Below are 16293 nucleotides of genomic sequence, written 5' to 3' on the forward strand. Positions count from 1 at the left end.
CATGACTTCCAAGAAGTTTATTAAATTCTGAAGTTATAATAAAGTATGAGTAAAATGCTACATATGGGTGTTTGTATTTCTGGAGATGTGTTTGAATAAAGATTTTGGGGAGATTTTTAATTAAATTGCTAAAATTTTGCTAACTTATGAAATCTGGGGTTTTATGGTATAAGGTAAATCTCATCTAAATATAAAATTCATTTTAAAAACAAATGCAAAAAACCCCCAATCTACAACAAGCTAGACACAGAAGGGACCACTTATACTAGCAGCCTGGGGGGCAAAGGAGGGGGAATATGGGATGCATGCTGGGAACAGGGATGGAGGGAGGATAACATCAGTGGTGGGAATGTCCCTGATTCAAAGTCACTATGTACCTAAAATACTACTGTGAATGATTTGTAATCCACTTTGGTCAAAATAAAAATTATTAATAAAAAAGTAAGTACATAAGCATTGATTATTTGCTTCCTTTCATTTCCATAACCAAATTTCAATGACTCATTGACTATGATAAAACAGGTTATTTTATTAGGGCTGCAAACTTTTTGTTAACACGTTGAGAATTTAAGAAGTTGACAAATTGAAAAGGCTGAAATATGTCTACAAAAATCCTTATTAAAGTAAGACAGTTATGTTTTTGACACAAGGGTAGTTCAACACCCCTATTCCATATAATCCTATGAGATGACTGGGAGCCTTTGAAATAATCAACCGATGTCATAAATGGGTCATTACACATTCAAACAATTTGTATTTTGTGAGTTCTAAGATGGGTAGTTTTTTTATGCCTAAAAATGAGTCTAAATAGAGCTTATCAAGCTTATCAAGCTTAGAGCTTGATAGATGAAAGTATGACATTATTTTAATTCAAAGTTTAGAAAGTGAGGAAAAGTAAAAGCTCTCCTTTTTGTGAATTCCTGTCTCTTATCTAGTCTTAATATCAAGGTTCTTGAAGAATTTTCCAATATATTAAATTGTTGATTCCTTCTTTATTGTGGCCCTGAGTCCACCTGTCAAAACTTTCTCTTTTCTCAGCTAATAAGTTCCCAATTTGATGTTCCTTGTGTACTCCTAACTTTATCCACACAGTGTCACTGTTAGAATTTAAATAGGGGGAAAACAGTAAATTTTACTTTCGGACTAAAAAAACCTTTATGTAGAAATTCCAGTAGCAAAGATGACTAGTCTGAGTTACTGCCATACATGCCTAAAGTGGAAGTTCCTGGAAATACATCATAGAAACACTTAGTATTGCTGTTGGAACTGTGAACGTGTGCTCAAGGCTAAATTTGTATAAGCCTCTCTCTTGGAAACCTTCACTCCTCATTTACACATGAAAAACACACCTGACTTAAGCCATTTTATTATCTATCTATCTATCTATCTATCTATCTATCTATCATCTATCTATCTATCTATCTATCTATCTATCTATCTATCTATCTATCTATCTATCTATCTATCTATCTATCTATCTATCTATCTATATCTCTCTCTCTCTCTCTCTCTCTATCTATCTATCTATCTATCTATCTATCTATCTATCTATCTATCTATCTATCTATCTATCTATCTATCTATCTATCTATGACAAAACTAAAGGTTGGGGCCGGAGAGGTGGCGCTAGAGGTAAGGTGTCTGCCTTGCAAGTGCTAACCAAGGAAGGACCATGGTTCGATCCCCAGGCATCTCATATGGTCCCCCCAAGCCAGGGGCAATTTCTGAGCACTTAGCCAGGAGTAACCCTGAGCATCAAACGGGTGTGGCCCCAAAAACAAAACAAAAAAACCCCCAAAAAACCAAAAACAAACTAAAGGTTATTGATATTTTAATGAGATTGCATCTTGTTTTTTTTTGTTTTTTTGTTTTTGTTTTTGTTTTTGTTTTTGGGCCACACCTGTTTGACGCTCAGGGGTTACTCCTGGCTACATGCTCAGAAATCGCCCCTGGCTTGGGGGGACCATATGGGACGCCGGGGGATCGAACCGCGGTCCTTCCTTGGCTAGCGCTTGCAAGGCAGACACCTTACCTCCAGCGCCACCTACCCGGCCCCGAGATTGCATCTTTTATCTTTCAAAGGGCTCATTTATTTCTTCTTTCTTTAGTTCCTACTTCTCTTCTGCCCCCAAATTCAATATTTTAAGATAATTCTATTTGTTTATTTTGTTTTTTGTTTGTTTCTTAGGTTTGGGGGTTACATCCAGCTAACCTCAAGGCTTACTCCAGCTCTGCACTTGGGGATCACTCCTGGAGGGCTTGGGGGACCATATGAGATACTTGGGTAGAACCCAGGTCATCAGCCTACAAGGCAAGCACCCTTATCCACTCTACTATTGCCTTGACCTCTTAAGATGCATTTTTTGTTTTTATTTTGCTTTGTTTTTGGGCCATACCCAGCGGTGGTGTCTGAGGGTTACTCCTGGCTCTGTACTCAGAAATCGCTCCTGGCAGCCTTGTGGGGGACCACATGGGATGCCAGGGAACGAACCAGGGTCCGTTCAGGATCGGCTTCATGCAAAACAAATCTTTACTGCTGTGCTATTACTCCAGCCCCTTAAGATACATTTTAAAAGACCAAATAGAATTGCAAACATGCTTTGAACCTGCATAGCACATAGATCTTTTTTTTTATTAATTTTTATTTTAAATTATGAGAACAAAGATGCAAAGAAAGAGGACAAGGTAAAGTTACAGTGGAAGGACAATCACCCATAAACAGAATTCTCAGAAGAAGTTCCCTTGCTAATATCTTAACTTTGAACTTTCAGTCAAGGAATATTAAGAAAAATAAAAACAGAACCCATGTATAATTACTTTGTCCCTCAAGTCCCCAGATTGTAGTACATAATATTTCTTAGCAGCACACAAAGAAATCTAAAGCCATAAAACTCATGTAACTCCTTAAACATTGAAGGCAAAGTACTTTTTTTACATTTCCATGCACATGCATATTAGTTTAAGTTAACCTCAAAAGTTTAAGTGGGTTGTTTTTCTTAAGGATTAGAGTCAAAGGAGCACAGTAAAAATGGTGTGAGAGTGGCAATTATTGTTTGCATAGGCTCACCATATAATGAAGGACACGGAAAGGAAAAGCCTTGCCCTAAATACAAGGAGACCCAACCCCTGAGGTTTCCTGGCATAAGACCAACTCTAGGCTCCAGACAACTCTAGGTTGTCCAATCCAGGTCATTGTAGTGCCAATACTTTTATTTTTCACACAGTCTCTGTTGTTGGTATCATGTTTCTGTATTAAAGATCCTGGAATCTGCATATCCTACATTGCAGTCAGGATGGTGCAGAGCGTCCTCTCCTTTTACCTCACAATTAAAGGGCAATGCAGAGAACCCTTCCTGTAAGCATGTCTTTGTTGTTATCAAGTCTTCTTAGTGTTAAGGGAAGTCTCTTTTGAGCAGGTGGATGTCAGAGCAGTGGTAGGGTCTTCCCTGGTAGAGGATTGCTTCCAGGTGTTGTTATAAAAAACCTTGGATGTTTCATAGATAACTTCCCTGGTTCAGGGGTGAATGGAGGATGCCCATTCTTCTGAGGCCTGTGCCAGGTCATTATATCAATGTTCAGGGTGCAAGGTCTCATTGCACTATGCACATAGATCTTTAAAAGTCCTTTTTGACCCTTTTGGCACTCAGTTTATATCCTAAAATATGATTCAATGACCACAGCCTTAAAAATTGAATTTTTGATTTTCATCATTAGGTTGAAATAACAGTTTTCAAACACAATGTTTTTTTTTCTCTTCTTGTAAGGTTGCTAGAAACAAAAAAAAATTTTAAATTTGTACACACTACTAACGTATTTGCTTTAAGGAGCTCACTTACTCTGTGAAACATCAACTTTGTTGTTCTCCAGACTGCCTTTTTGTTCCCCCTTCTCTGATATCTAGGGATAATGGTGGTAAAATTTCCATACCAATTACCTAAAGTGTCTATTCTTTTTTAAAAAAAGTGCCACTCAAAGCATTTCCATAGATTTATTTTTAAATTTTCACCCTATCCTAGCTGAAGAATCAAATTGTAAAGCTGATACCAAAACACATCATTAGCATTGCATTAAAATTTATATTTTCGTATAACTAGTTGTTCCATAAACTCATACGGAGAAGGCACGCAGTTCATGAGCTGGCTCAAGGTTGAATAAGCCTAGAGACATAAAAGGAGAAGGAAATCTGTATTTCTGTTATATTTTTTCCGGATCTCTGATCGCTAAAATAATACAGGAAACTGAGCAGTCAGTTCTTTAAGGCTGGGGTATCCTAGAAGTGGTTAACAAGGTATATCTTTTAATCTCAACCAGGTTTTTAATTAATATCTTTATTTAAACACCTTGATTACAAAAATGATTGTGGTTGGGTTTCAGTCATGTAAAGAACACGCCCCTTCACCGGTGCAACATTCCCATCACCAATGTCCCAAATCTTCCTCCTCCCCACCCCACCCCTGCCTGTACTCTAGATAGGCTTTCTACTTCCCTCATTCATTCACATTGTTATGATAGTTCTCAATGTAGTTATTTCTCTAACTGCACTCAACAACCAGTTTTCTAACTTCCAAACACAATAATAATATTCTCTGCAGTTTTATAAAAGCTAAAGGAAAAGATTCATGATCTATATAATACAAAACTAAATATTTCAAGAAATTTGTGTTTTCTGACCTGAATAGTATCCTATATTTTAGTGGTTTTTTTTTTCTCCCTTTCCTGCTTAATCACCAATTAAACCAAGCTAGTAACTGAACATACTTGTTATTTTGAATGGAAACTTGGCAATGACAGAAAAATTCATTTAAGTTATGGATTGCTGCCTGGGTCAACCAACCCATAGGAGATATGGAGCTAGAAGATTGACTGGGCATTTGTGAGAGCTGCCTTTTCCCATTCAGCTCTGTAAGGAGCTCTTTACTTGGTCTATCGAGTTGATTGTTCCATATCTAAAAAAAAACTTCTTTTACTAGGGACCTGACATGATATACCATAATGACTTAGAAAGAAACGTTAAACAGTCCATCCTGTCAACGGTGGCTGCCGGGTGCCAACAGACCATGGCAGGCCCTTTTATCAGGTCAATGAGCTGCTAAAAATTGTCTAAGTAGGACCCTGCCATGATAGGCCATAGTGCCTCAGAGGAAGTCATTACAGAATATCAAGTAAACAATACACATTTAAAAAAATTACTAATTAGGTTTTGCAGCAATACTTCTCATCCTTAGGGGCTCTACAGTGAGATAATTGACCGCGACATGAGTTATGCCTCCCAAACTCAAGGCATGAAGGTTAATTATCATGGCGTACAGTCCCAGGCAATGGGGCCCCTAGTGATGAAATGCTGAAATTTCAAGTGCACTATTTTTTATTTAATAAAAATTTATTAAAAATGATGATGATTAATGGGTAAAGTAATGCAGTGACAATAAGAGCAACCAAGAAATAATCTCCCAAAAAAAGGAAAAGAAGATGCACTTAGAGAATATAATAAATTTTTCTGTTACATGGTATACGATAGGACTGAAAGTTGTCAGGATACTGATTAACTTAGAACACTTACTCTTTTTAAAAAAATATTTTGGGGGCCATAGCCAGGGCTGTTAATGGCTTTACCTAGCTCTGGGCAGTTCTAGCAGTTCGGGAAGAACTCAGTGGGGACCATATGTCATTCTGTAGATCATACCTGGGTTGGCAACATGTACAGAAAATACCCTATTTCGACCTTGACTTAAAGTACTTTCTTGAAACACCTTTGAACAAGACTTTCCTAAACATGTCTATAACCCTTACAATTCAGTATGTATGACCCATCATTTTTGTTGTAGAGCTTTCGGTCTCCTGTAAAAGAGTCCTAATCTATTCATATGAAATATAAAGTTAAACATTAAGTATCTTTTTAGCATATATCAAGTATATATCATTCTTGTATAATGATATATACATATTTAAGTGAAGATTGTGTGTAAATAATTTTCTTTGAAATTGAATTTTATAATTAGATTCAGTGTAATATAATTGAATATATATATATATATTTAATTTGGACCACACCCGGTGATGCTCAGGGGTTACTCCTGGCTATGTGCTCAGAAATTGCCCCTGGCTTGGGGGACCATATGGGATGCCAGGGGATAGAACTGTGATCCGTCCTGGGTCAGCCGCGTGAAAGGCAAATGCCCTGCTGCTTGCGCCACTGCTCCGGCCCCATATTTTCTTTATTTTTTTTCTTTATTTCTTTTTTTTGTTTGTTTGTTTGTTTTGGCCACACCCATTTGATGCTCAGGGGTTACTTTTGGCTATGCACTCAGAAATCGCCCCTGGCTTGGGGGGGGCCATATGGGACGCCGGGGGATCGAACCGCTGTCCGTTCCTTGGCTAGCGCTTGCAAGGCAGTCACCTTACCTCTAGTGCCACCTCGCCGGCCCCTATTTTCTTTATTTTTAAACTTTATTGATTGATTGGTTGTTGGGCCACACCCAGAGGTGCTCAGGGGTTACTCTTGGTTCTGCACTCAGAAATCATCTCTGACAGGCTGGGGGACCATATGGGATGCCAGGATTCAAATCAGGTCCTTCCCGGTTCGCTGCATGCAAGGAAAATACCTTATGGCTGTGCTATCTCTCCATCCCCCCAACTGAATATTTTTTAATTCTTTTTTTTTTTTTTTTTTTTGGTTTTTGGGCCACACCCGGTAACACTCAGGGGTTACTCCTGGCTATGCGCTCAGAAGTTGCTCCTGGCTTGGGGGACCATATGGGACACCGGGGGATCGAACTGTGGTCCGTCCAAGGCTAGCGCAGGCAAGGCAGGCACCTTACCTCCAGCGCCACCGCCCGGCCCCAATATTTTTTAATTCTAATCTAATAGAATATTCAATTTAATTGAATATCTTTACCTTAACAAGAGAGATGTTAAGGTGATAAGTCTATAAGGGAAATAAGAAAGAAATTTCTCATAGATAATTCAGTTGAGGAGATGGGTTGTACCTTATATTTAGTATTGTATTGGAGAATTGCTCAAGAGGATACTTAGATATTGAGATTAAAAATAGGTATTAAAAGTTTAGCATGTGATTACTTGATAGCAACAACTGTGATAGTGAAGAGCTGACCACCAAGAATGACTAGAGAGGCTTGGACAACCTAGTATGCCTGGAGCCTTGAGATGGTCTTATACCAAAATACTTCGGGTGTAAAATATCCCTGTTTTTTAGGCCAAAGGTATTTCTTTCCAATTTCTTCCATATTTTGTTGTGCTGATGCAAACGACATCTGCCACACACACACACAAACACACACAGATTTATTTCTTTTAACTGTCTCTCCCGGCATCCCATATGGTCCCCCCCCAAGCCAGGGGTAATTTCTGAGTGCTTAGCCAGAAGTAACTCCTGAGCATCAAATGGGTGTGGCTCCCCCCCCAAAAAAAAAAAGAATAAGAGAATGACCAGTGAGAATCTCACCATGCCTGCCAAAAATTAATTGTAATGCTGTAAAGGAAGAAAACTTACACATTATTTCCCTATATGAGGACAAATAATTGAATAATTATTTTTCTCCATTGAATTAACAAGTCAGTTGATGTAAATCGGTCAGGTCAAGTTCAATATTTTGCTTCATGTGTCTTTCATTATCTTATCATGGAAACATTTGCCATCATGCCTCCTGTGAAGCAGTCACAAATGGATGAGACACTTCAAATAGTTACTTACCTTTCTTGCATGGGAGGAAGTTGTATCCAGCTATTAAATCGAGGATCATATCGGCTGACAAAATTTGTACTGTGTTTTCCTGTAACAATATATTTGAAACATTTAAAACTTAGATTCCTCTACTCTTCTGTATTTTAATAGTATTTTAAAAATCTCTGTTCTCAGATTTAACAAATGTGTGAATTAAGTGGAGGGATTCTTAACATTGTATGAGAAGCAGTAAATTCGTAGAAGAATAAACATGCCACTTCAAATCTGTTTTCTTCCCCTTCTCTCTTTTTATTTTTTTTGGAGAATGAGTTGAAATAAAAGTAATTCAACATAATATCAAAAGTGTTAAACAGTTTTATCACAAAAATTAGGGTAAAACAAATCCTGGGGCTTATTGTTTTATCTCGCAAAAATATGAAGCATACCCTATAAATAATCAGAGCTTATTCTACATATAAATTATATATCAATATAATTTCATATAGAATATTAATATTAATCTAATATAGAGATTATATTGTGTTATAAATCTGTTAAGTAAAAACTTTAACTTTATTTTTAAAATATAGACACTGATTTACAAAGTTGTATATATTTGGATTTTCAGCATATAATCTTCCCACTTCCAATCCCATCACCCCATGACCACAAATTTCCAACAGATTCTTTTTCTTTTCCAACTTGACTACTTGAGAGATACATTTAAAATTTTAATTATTGTGATGTGGATTCTTTTAGTAGTGTTTTCTCTAGTGCTTTAGATGTATACACTTCACTTTTATACTACAGATGAGCCTATGATCCCTTTGTCCCTATGTTACTTTTAGATTCCCTCTTCTTGCTTCCTGTCTTCATATGTTCTTTGGCGTTATATTTTTATAAACTAGAGTGCTGTTTTTCCATCTCCTATACCTTCTACTCCCTAAAGATGTTATTTTATATACCACAGGTTAGTATTTGTCCTTGTACTTCTCACATGGTTCATTAACTTGATATTACTTAGCTTTATCTAAGTTGCAATGTGTTGCATTTCACCATTCCTGTGGATGCATAATATTCTATTCATGTATATGTCTGTGCATATATGTCAAAAATTCATTATCCACTCTTCTGCTTTGGATACCTGGGTTGTTTCTGTATCCTAGCTATTGTACAGGTGCTTCAATGAACATAGATGTAAATATATCTTTTCAATTGAAGTCTTTGTGTCTTTGGGTTATATACAGCGAATTGGGATCACTGAGTCAAATGGGAGCTCTTTACTTAACCTTTGAGAATAGAATCTTTTCTAATGATACATGAGTTCTTGCTGTGTTACTTCTTTCTTCAAGTGGATATAACAGCTATCACTATATTTGCATTAGGAAATTAGTTTACGCATGTCTTGAAGGTGAGTGTATGTTTGTGGGGGATGCACAGCTGTTGTAATATATCATGGATGATCTATTCTATTTACTAAAATGGAAAACATGTATCTTCAGAGGTGGTTAACCAGATTGTCTCTGAGTTGAACCTATAAAAAATAGTAAAACCTCCAAGATAATAAAATTATTTTATTTTACAATTGGATTGACACTAAAGTAAGAAATAAATGCAGGATATATTTTGTTTCTTTTGTGGAATGCCATAAATAACAACATACTTTATTCCTTTTAGATAATATACATGAGGTGTTAATTCTAAAATTCTGTATTTATCCACATCTCTATAATTATCAAAATACAGGTAACAATGATCCCATTGGAATAAACAGTAAGAATCTCTGTATTGTACCTACATGCACTCATAAAGTATACATACACAACACAGTTATTAATTGTACAAATATGTTTTGACTACCAAGAGTCCTTCATATTCTAGATTCTGAGAATATATTAGCTAAACAAAAAAGACAGAACTCTTATCCCAAAAAATATATTAGAAAACAAAAATGACACACTCCTGTTCTTATCAATAACTAAATGTATTAATGAGATCAATGCTGTAAAGAAAAGATTTTTTTCTGTAAAACAGGAATTGCCAGAAAAAATATGAATTTATGTGGGGGTTGGTCACCTGCTCACAGATGTCTTTCTCAAGTCCTTCAAATATCTGCGAGTACGCCAAATGAGTTAGAAAGTCCCTGGGCTGACAATAAGTTCAAAACCAGTGGAAGTACTGGAGGGATTTGAGAAAGAAGTCAGAGGTTATCAAGGTTGAGAACATAGTAGACTGGTATAGTATTTAGGATTTTGTTGTGAGAATAGGAAGTTAGGAGAGGGTATTAAGCATTAGGAAATATAGCAATATTTCTCTCTTACAAGGAACTCTGGGTGCTGTGTGAAAACATACTCTATAGAGGTGTTACTCTGGAATTAGTCTGTAAGGAGTCACAGCAATAGTCAAGGTAAGAGTTGATGATATCTGGAATAAAGGATGTGGTCAGATTTAGGTCTATTGTGTTGGAACATTCAATAAGATTTCTAATAGATTAATTATTAGTATGATAAAAAGTAAAAACTTCAGTTTTTTAACTTGAACTTTAAGTTGAAAGGTGATGCAATTTGTTGAAGCGAGAAAGACCAGACAGGAGTGGTGTCATAATGAGTGAGAAAAGAAAAATTTATATTTTTCACTTAAACTTGAGAAGTTATATGATATTAAATTAATATTATTTATTATTTAAAGGCAAAAGCTTTTAAAGAATGAGTATGAAAATAAAATTATGTACTAAGAATGAATTGGATACAAGCAGAGAAACTAGCAAAGATAAAGGAATTTTCAGATATTTGAGGTAAAATTTACTTTGGGAGACCAAAGGAGAGTGAACAACTGAAAATTGACTATAGACTTCACAACATAGAGATTAGAGTAGCCTTGACAAGCATTGTTTCATTGGATTGCTTGGATTGTTTCATTGGATTGGGAAACTTGAGATATAAGAAAATAGAAAATACTGTTGGACTTTAGACATACAAAGATTAAAGCTGGGGGAAAAGCAATAAGATAAATTTTTTTTGTTTTCTTTTGGTTTATTTTTTCATTTATTTTGGATGCTAGGGATTGAACTCAGGATGCACTTTACCACTAAGCCACACACCCAGACCCTGACTGTGTTTTATACTGCAGAAGCACTGGAAAGTGCTGCATATGCAAAACAAAATGAGCAATAAGCCATGTTTGGAGCAGAAGCAATTATAGTTTTATAGTAATTATGTTTGTAGCAGAAGCAATGGCACCCTCTGGGGGTGGAGTTTTCAGAGAAACAGGCATTTGAAGAGAGAGAAGTTTGAATAATTAACTCAGTAGGTGAATTGACCAGGAAAAATGTAGCAGAACGGTTTAATCGCTAGAATGATTTATTAGTAACCAGTGTGGCTGAGAGGTCTTCTATATCAACATTTAGTTGCTCAGAATTATGGGAAAGGGGAAAGGTGGAAGACATTCTGATTGAACTAGATTTGTACAGGACTGAAAACATGGCTCAGTGCTAAGGGCCTGGGCCTGACTGACTCACAGCATCCCCTGCTCCCCATTCTCTCTGTCTTAAAAAACATAACCAGAGCTGTGTTTCTAAGAGGCATGTACAGTGGAGGGAGAAGTGGATGAGGTATCCAGATGTCTATATTAGTGTAATTATAGGGCTAGGTAACAGAATTTAAGCTTAGTAAGAAGGGAAATGAGGGTACAAGAGGATGTTCAGAAGTGAAAAAGTGGTGGGTCTAGGAGAGGAGGTGGCATTATTTGAATATATAATAATTCGAATAGGTACATCCTTTAAAGTGGTGGGCTTTAAAATCATTGAAGTAGTAATGAGGAAGAAATTAGAAAAGCTGACTGCCTTTAGTAATATGAATCTATATGGCTAGGGTCACCGAGTGTTTAGGAAAACATTCATCTCAGGGGACAGTCAGGTTTTGAAATTTTATTTAGGATTTTTGTTTGAAAGAAGACATTTGCCTCTTGAGATAGCCTTTACATGGGGCTGGAGCGATAGCAGACAGGTAGGGTTTTTGCCTTGTACGCAGCCAGGTTCAATCCCCCAGCATTGCATATGGTCCCCCGAGCCTGCCAGGAGCGATTTCTGAGTGCAAAACCAGGAGTAACCTCTGAGTGCCTGAGTGTGAACCAAAAACCGAGAGAGAGAGAGAGAGAGAGAGAGAGAGAGAGAGAGAGAGAGAGAGAGAGAGAGAGAGAGAGAGAGAGAGAGAGAGAGAGAGAGAGAGGGAGAGAGAGAGAGAGGGAGAGAGAGAGAGAGAGAGAGAGAGAGAGAGAGAGAGAGAGAGAGAGAGAGAGAGAGAGAGAGAGAGAGAGAGAGAGAGAGAGAGAGAGCGCCTTTACATGCCGAGCAATGGTTTTATTTCTGGTTGCATTGATGTGGCCTTCACTTGACCACTTAGAAAAGATTAAGAGAAAGACTAAGCATGAAGAGTTTTTAGATGTAGGAATAAAAAAAAGGATAAAGCTCAAGTGTTGGGGGAAATTAAAAAAGAAAAGCATACTAAGTTGGCAGAGAATGTGCAGAGGAGAAATAAACCTCAGAAGGAGGGAATTTCATGGAGTGAGGAAGGTGAGATGTAATGCAAGGAATCTTCTCCTTTGTTAGATTCTATTGATAGTCTGAGTAGGTGGCCATATACAAAGAAATTCTGGATTACTCTTTACCACCTTTGTTTTTTTACTCATTCCATTTTTTGGGATCATCTTCCACTCCTTTGTAGTAATTATTCCCTGCCATCAGGCACTATAATTAATTATCATTTAATCGATGTGAGAAATGGAGCAAAGGTGGCTTTTTTCAGCGAGTGGTAGAAGGAAAGGAAAAAAGAGGGAAAGAAAGTACCCTGCAGGATATGGGGACTCAATGATCAGTAACTGACAAATGTAAATTGGGCAATGACAGAACATATGTCCTAATGGCATGAATGGCATGCATAGAAGTTAACATTTATAACTGAGTAGAAAAAAATGCATCCTGCCTATATTTACAGTAACTGATACTTTATGATTTCAAAACTTATCTTGTAGTCAAGATAATAAAATGACACTGCTTTATGAGTTTGTGTTCATGTTTTAGGAGCATGTATTAAAATTTAAAAAAAATTTCAGTATTCATTTGCAATCCAGGCAGAATTTTTCTAAGAACTAAGATTTTATTTTTGGAGTTGACACATAGTTAATATTTTAACACATGAATTTTTAATCTCTTCCTCTGTTAGAAATGATAAAACAGCATTTTATATAATTTTATAGATTATTATTATTATTTTTCTTTCAGTATGTATATTTGTGTGTGTAATTGAATCCAGGGCTTCACACACATAGCAAGTGTTCTACCAATGAGCTGTTATTCATTATAAGTTTTTGTGTCATTTTATTCCTTTCTAATTATATGAGGTATTTTAATATGAAAAGACCATATTTGAGATGATTGAATTTCTTCATGATTATCTAATTAGGGAATGTGTGTGTGAGCAAGTAGCAGTCACTTTGCATTGTATCATAATTTAATGTTTATAAATTCACCACTATCAAAGCAAGATTATTACTTAATATCTAATTATATACCATGTTTATATGAGGAAATAGTAAGGTTCTATAGCCAGACAAGTTTATGTTAAAATCAATTTATCTTCTAGCAAGTAATTTAACTGCCTGAGGTCTTAGCTTCAGAAAATGGTGAAATGATGTTGGTCAATGCTCTGCAAAATTCCTAGTAAAATGTGAGTACTTTGGACTACCACTAAGCCAAAAAAGAAAGAAAGAAAGAAAGAAAGAAAGAAAGAAAGAAAGAAAGAAAGAAAGAAAGAAAGAAAAAGAAAGAAAGAAAGAAAGAAAAAAAAGAAAGAAAGAAAGGAAGAAAGAAAGAAAGAAAGAAAGAAAGAAAGAAAGAAAGAAAGAAAGAAAGAAAGAAAGAAAGAAAGAAGGGGGTAAAAAAAGAAAGAAGGGGGGTAAAAAAAGAAAGAAAGGAAGAAAGGAAGAAAGAAAGAAAGAGAAAGAAAGAAAGAAAGAAAGAAGAGGGGGTAAAAAAAGAAAGAAAGAAAGAAAGAAAGAAAGAAAGAAGAAAGAAAGAAAGAAAAACAAAAACAAAAACAAGGGACCAGAGCTATAGCACAGTGATAGGGCATTTGCCTTAGACATGCTGACCCTGGATGGACCTGTGTTTGATTCTCAGTGTCCCATGGTTCCCCAAGCCTGTGGTGATTTCTAAGTGCGTACCAGGAGTAACCCCTGAGCATCACCGGGTGTGGCACAAAAATCAAAACCAAAACAAAACTAAAAAAAAATGAAAAGAAAAGGTCAGTGACTGACCAGATCAATGGAATATAAAACTACATGTCAAATGCTGGCTGGACTGTGGTGATTGTGGATATATCATCAAACTGATATATTCATTCGTTCGCTGCTCTGAATTTGATGGTTTATAGCTTTTCCCTTCGTAGAGAACAGCTTTCTCACAAATAGACACTCTCACTGACAGTTCTAATTCTATTCTGGATGAAAGACCTCATCCAATAACTTACTAAAAGATATGGAAGCATAAGACTGGTTTGCTTTTTTTCTCATGATTGATCAATTCTTTTCTGTTTAAGAGGGTTAAACTAGTGGTTCATTAGTATTTTTCAATTTTATACAAAGATTTCACAGAACTTTCAAAGTTCTAAAAAAAATGTATTTTATTTAGGCTGTACAAAATTTAGTTAAGAACCCCTCTCATAGATAAAGCAAAGAGAAGAGATGCATTACACCATCTGACCAATGTTAGTAATACATTTCAAAAGTGCACAGTATCGAAATACTTTGAAGAAAAATTGTGCAATGGGCCAGTCTATGGACTGATAACTCTAGGATATACTAGGAATGTGGGACAGGTTAAGTTTTTCCCTCCCCTGTCTCTAGAAAACTCAGCAACCTCCTTGCCCACACCCAATAACTTTTGTGCATAAACACTTGACTACTAAGCAACAAAAGAAAATGGTGGCAACTGACTCTTCCCTTGGAGACTGGTCTGGGTTGTTGATTCTGGGGCCTTCTCAAAATGGGACAGACAAATTCCCCATCCCACCTGAAGGTACAACAGCCCACAGCTACAACTATCATCCTCCTGACAAATGTTCAGCTCCACAAATTAACTTTTCAAAATGCCAAACCGCCAAATTTGTTCCAGGTTTATATATCTTGAATTTTGATATCACATCATTTCATAATAGTGTCACAACCCTGATCACAGCCAATGATAACAGCCAATCTGCTGTGCTGGTTGCATTTAATACCACCAAGCTCAGTGAGATTAAACAATAATAGAAGGCTGAACTAGCACCAACCACACCCCAGTGAATCCTTAGACTTTAGTAATACATGTTACTGAAATAACACCATTGAAAGATTTAATAACTGTTACAAATTGGGCCTTAGTGATCTAAGTTCTGATAAGTTCATTTGACTTTGTATTATGACTAATAATATGAATTAAAACATTTTTTTTTTAGTTTTTGGGCAACACCTGGTGACACTCTGGGGTTGCTCCTGGGTTGGGGGACCATATGGGGTGCTGGGGATCAAACTGAGGTCCGTTTCTGGGTCAGGGCATGCAAGGCAAGTTCCCTACCATTGTGCTACCACTTCAGTCCCAATATGAATTAAATTTATTTGTGCCTGCAAGGAGGCAGATTAGGATATTGGGGACACTGGTAGAGGGAAGACTATAGTGGTGGTAGAATTGGTGTTTAAACATTTGATGTCTAAGACAACTATGTTATAAACAACTTGTCAAATCATTGGGTTATAATAAAAAATTAAAACGAAATGTGTGTGGGCCTTCATGTGAAATCTGGTGAGAGGTGGGTAAGAGGCTACCCACTAGTAAATGCAATGCTGGACTGCTATGGCCTTTTATTATAGTGTATTTGTAAGCCCTTAAACTAAACTTCTATGACTTCCAGGAGTTAAGATCAGGAAGATACAATCACACAGTTTTATGGAAGTCTAAATTAGTTTGAAGATAAAATCTTAGTTCTCTGGGCTAAGGAAGAAATATGTCCATGATCTTCTTCCCTCTTGATACCCCTGACCCAAACCAATCAATCTTTCCAAGAAATGGAACAGGCATGTGAGTGTAGTTGGGAGCAAGACACAAATGTGAAGAGCAGGCTCTTTGTGTTGCTAATAAATGCCTGTTCCTCCCATAGGAATGGAAGATGTCATTAAATGCCATATCAAGAATGATATTTTAACAGGTGCCATTTCGCCTGGGCAAAAAGGTGGGCTGAGAGAGCCTGTTATCAGAAACAGAGCATTCCTCACTTTTTCTTGCCATGTACTACTACTAATCTGATATTCCAGAGAAGTTCCTGCAGTCTGTATGCTTAGATTAACCTAAGTGTTCAATGTTTATTTACAAATGTTCCATTCAGTTCAAAGGAATTCGTAGGAATGATAGGGTTTAACAGTAAATTGGGGGGCTTGGGTAGAGATCAGCTATAGAGCTCCTGCCTTGCAGTATCAGACTATGAACAGAGCTGTTGTTTTGTGATTCCTGGTGTTGCAACAAAGTGTGCATTGTCATAACTGCATGTGTGACAACCAAGCATGTGCAAAGTAAGAAGGAAAAG

At 36.6% G+C, this 16293-nt stretch overlaps 1 protein-coding gene across 1 annotated transcript in view; it reads right to left on the reverse strand.

Moving 5' to 3' along the window:
* The window catches only part of KLHL14 (kelch like family member 14), a 120938-nt gene that overhangs the window by 14974 nt on the left and 89671 nt on the right, over nucleotides 1-16293 (reverse strand). The window contains exon 5 of the mRNA XM_049770211.1: nucleotides 7712-7790. Within this exon, the coding sequence (XP_049626168.1) occupies nucleotides 7712-7790 (79 nt within the window). The remainder of the gene's footprint in view (nucleotides 1-7711; nucleotides 7791-16293) is intronic.

This window comes from Suncus etruscus, chromosome 3 (genome assembly GCF_024139225.1).
Source record: "Suncus etruscus isolate mSunEtr1 chromosome 3, mSunEtr1.pri.cur, whole genome shotgun sequence".
Classification (NCBI taxonomy): domain Eukaryota; kingdom Metazoa; phylum Chordata; class Mammalia; order Eulipotyphla; family Soricidae; genus Suncus; species Suncus etruscus.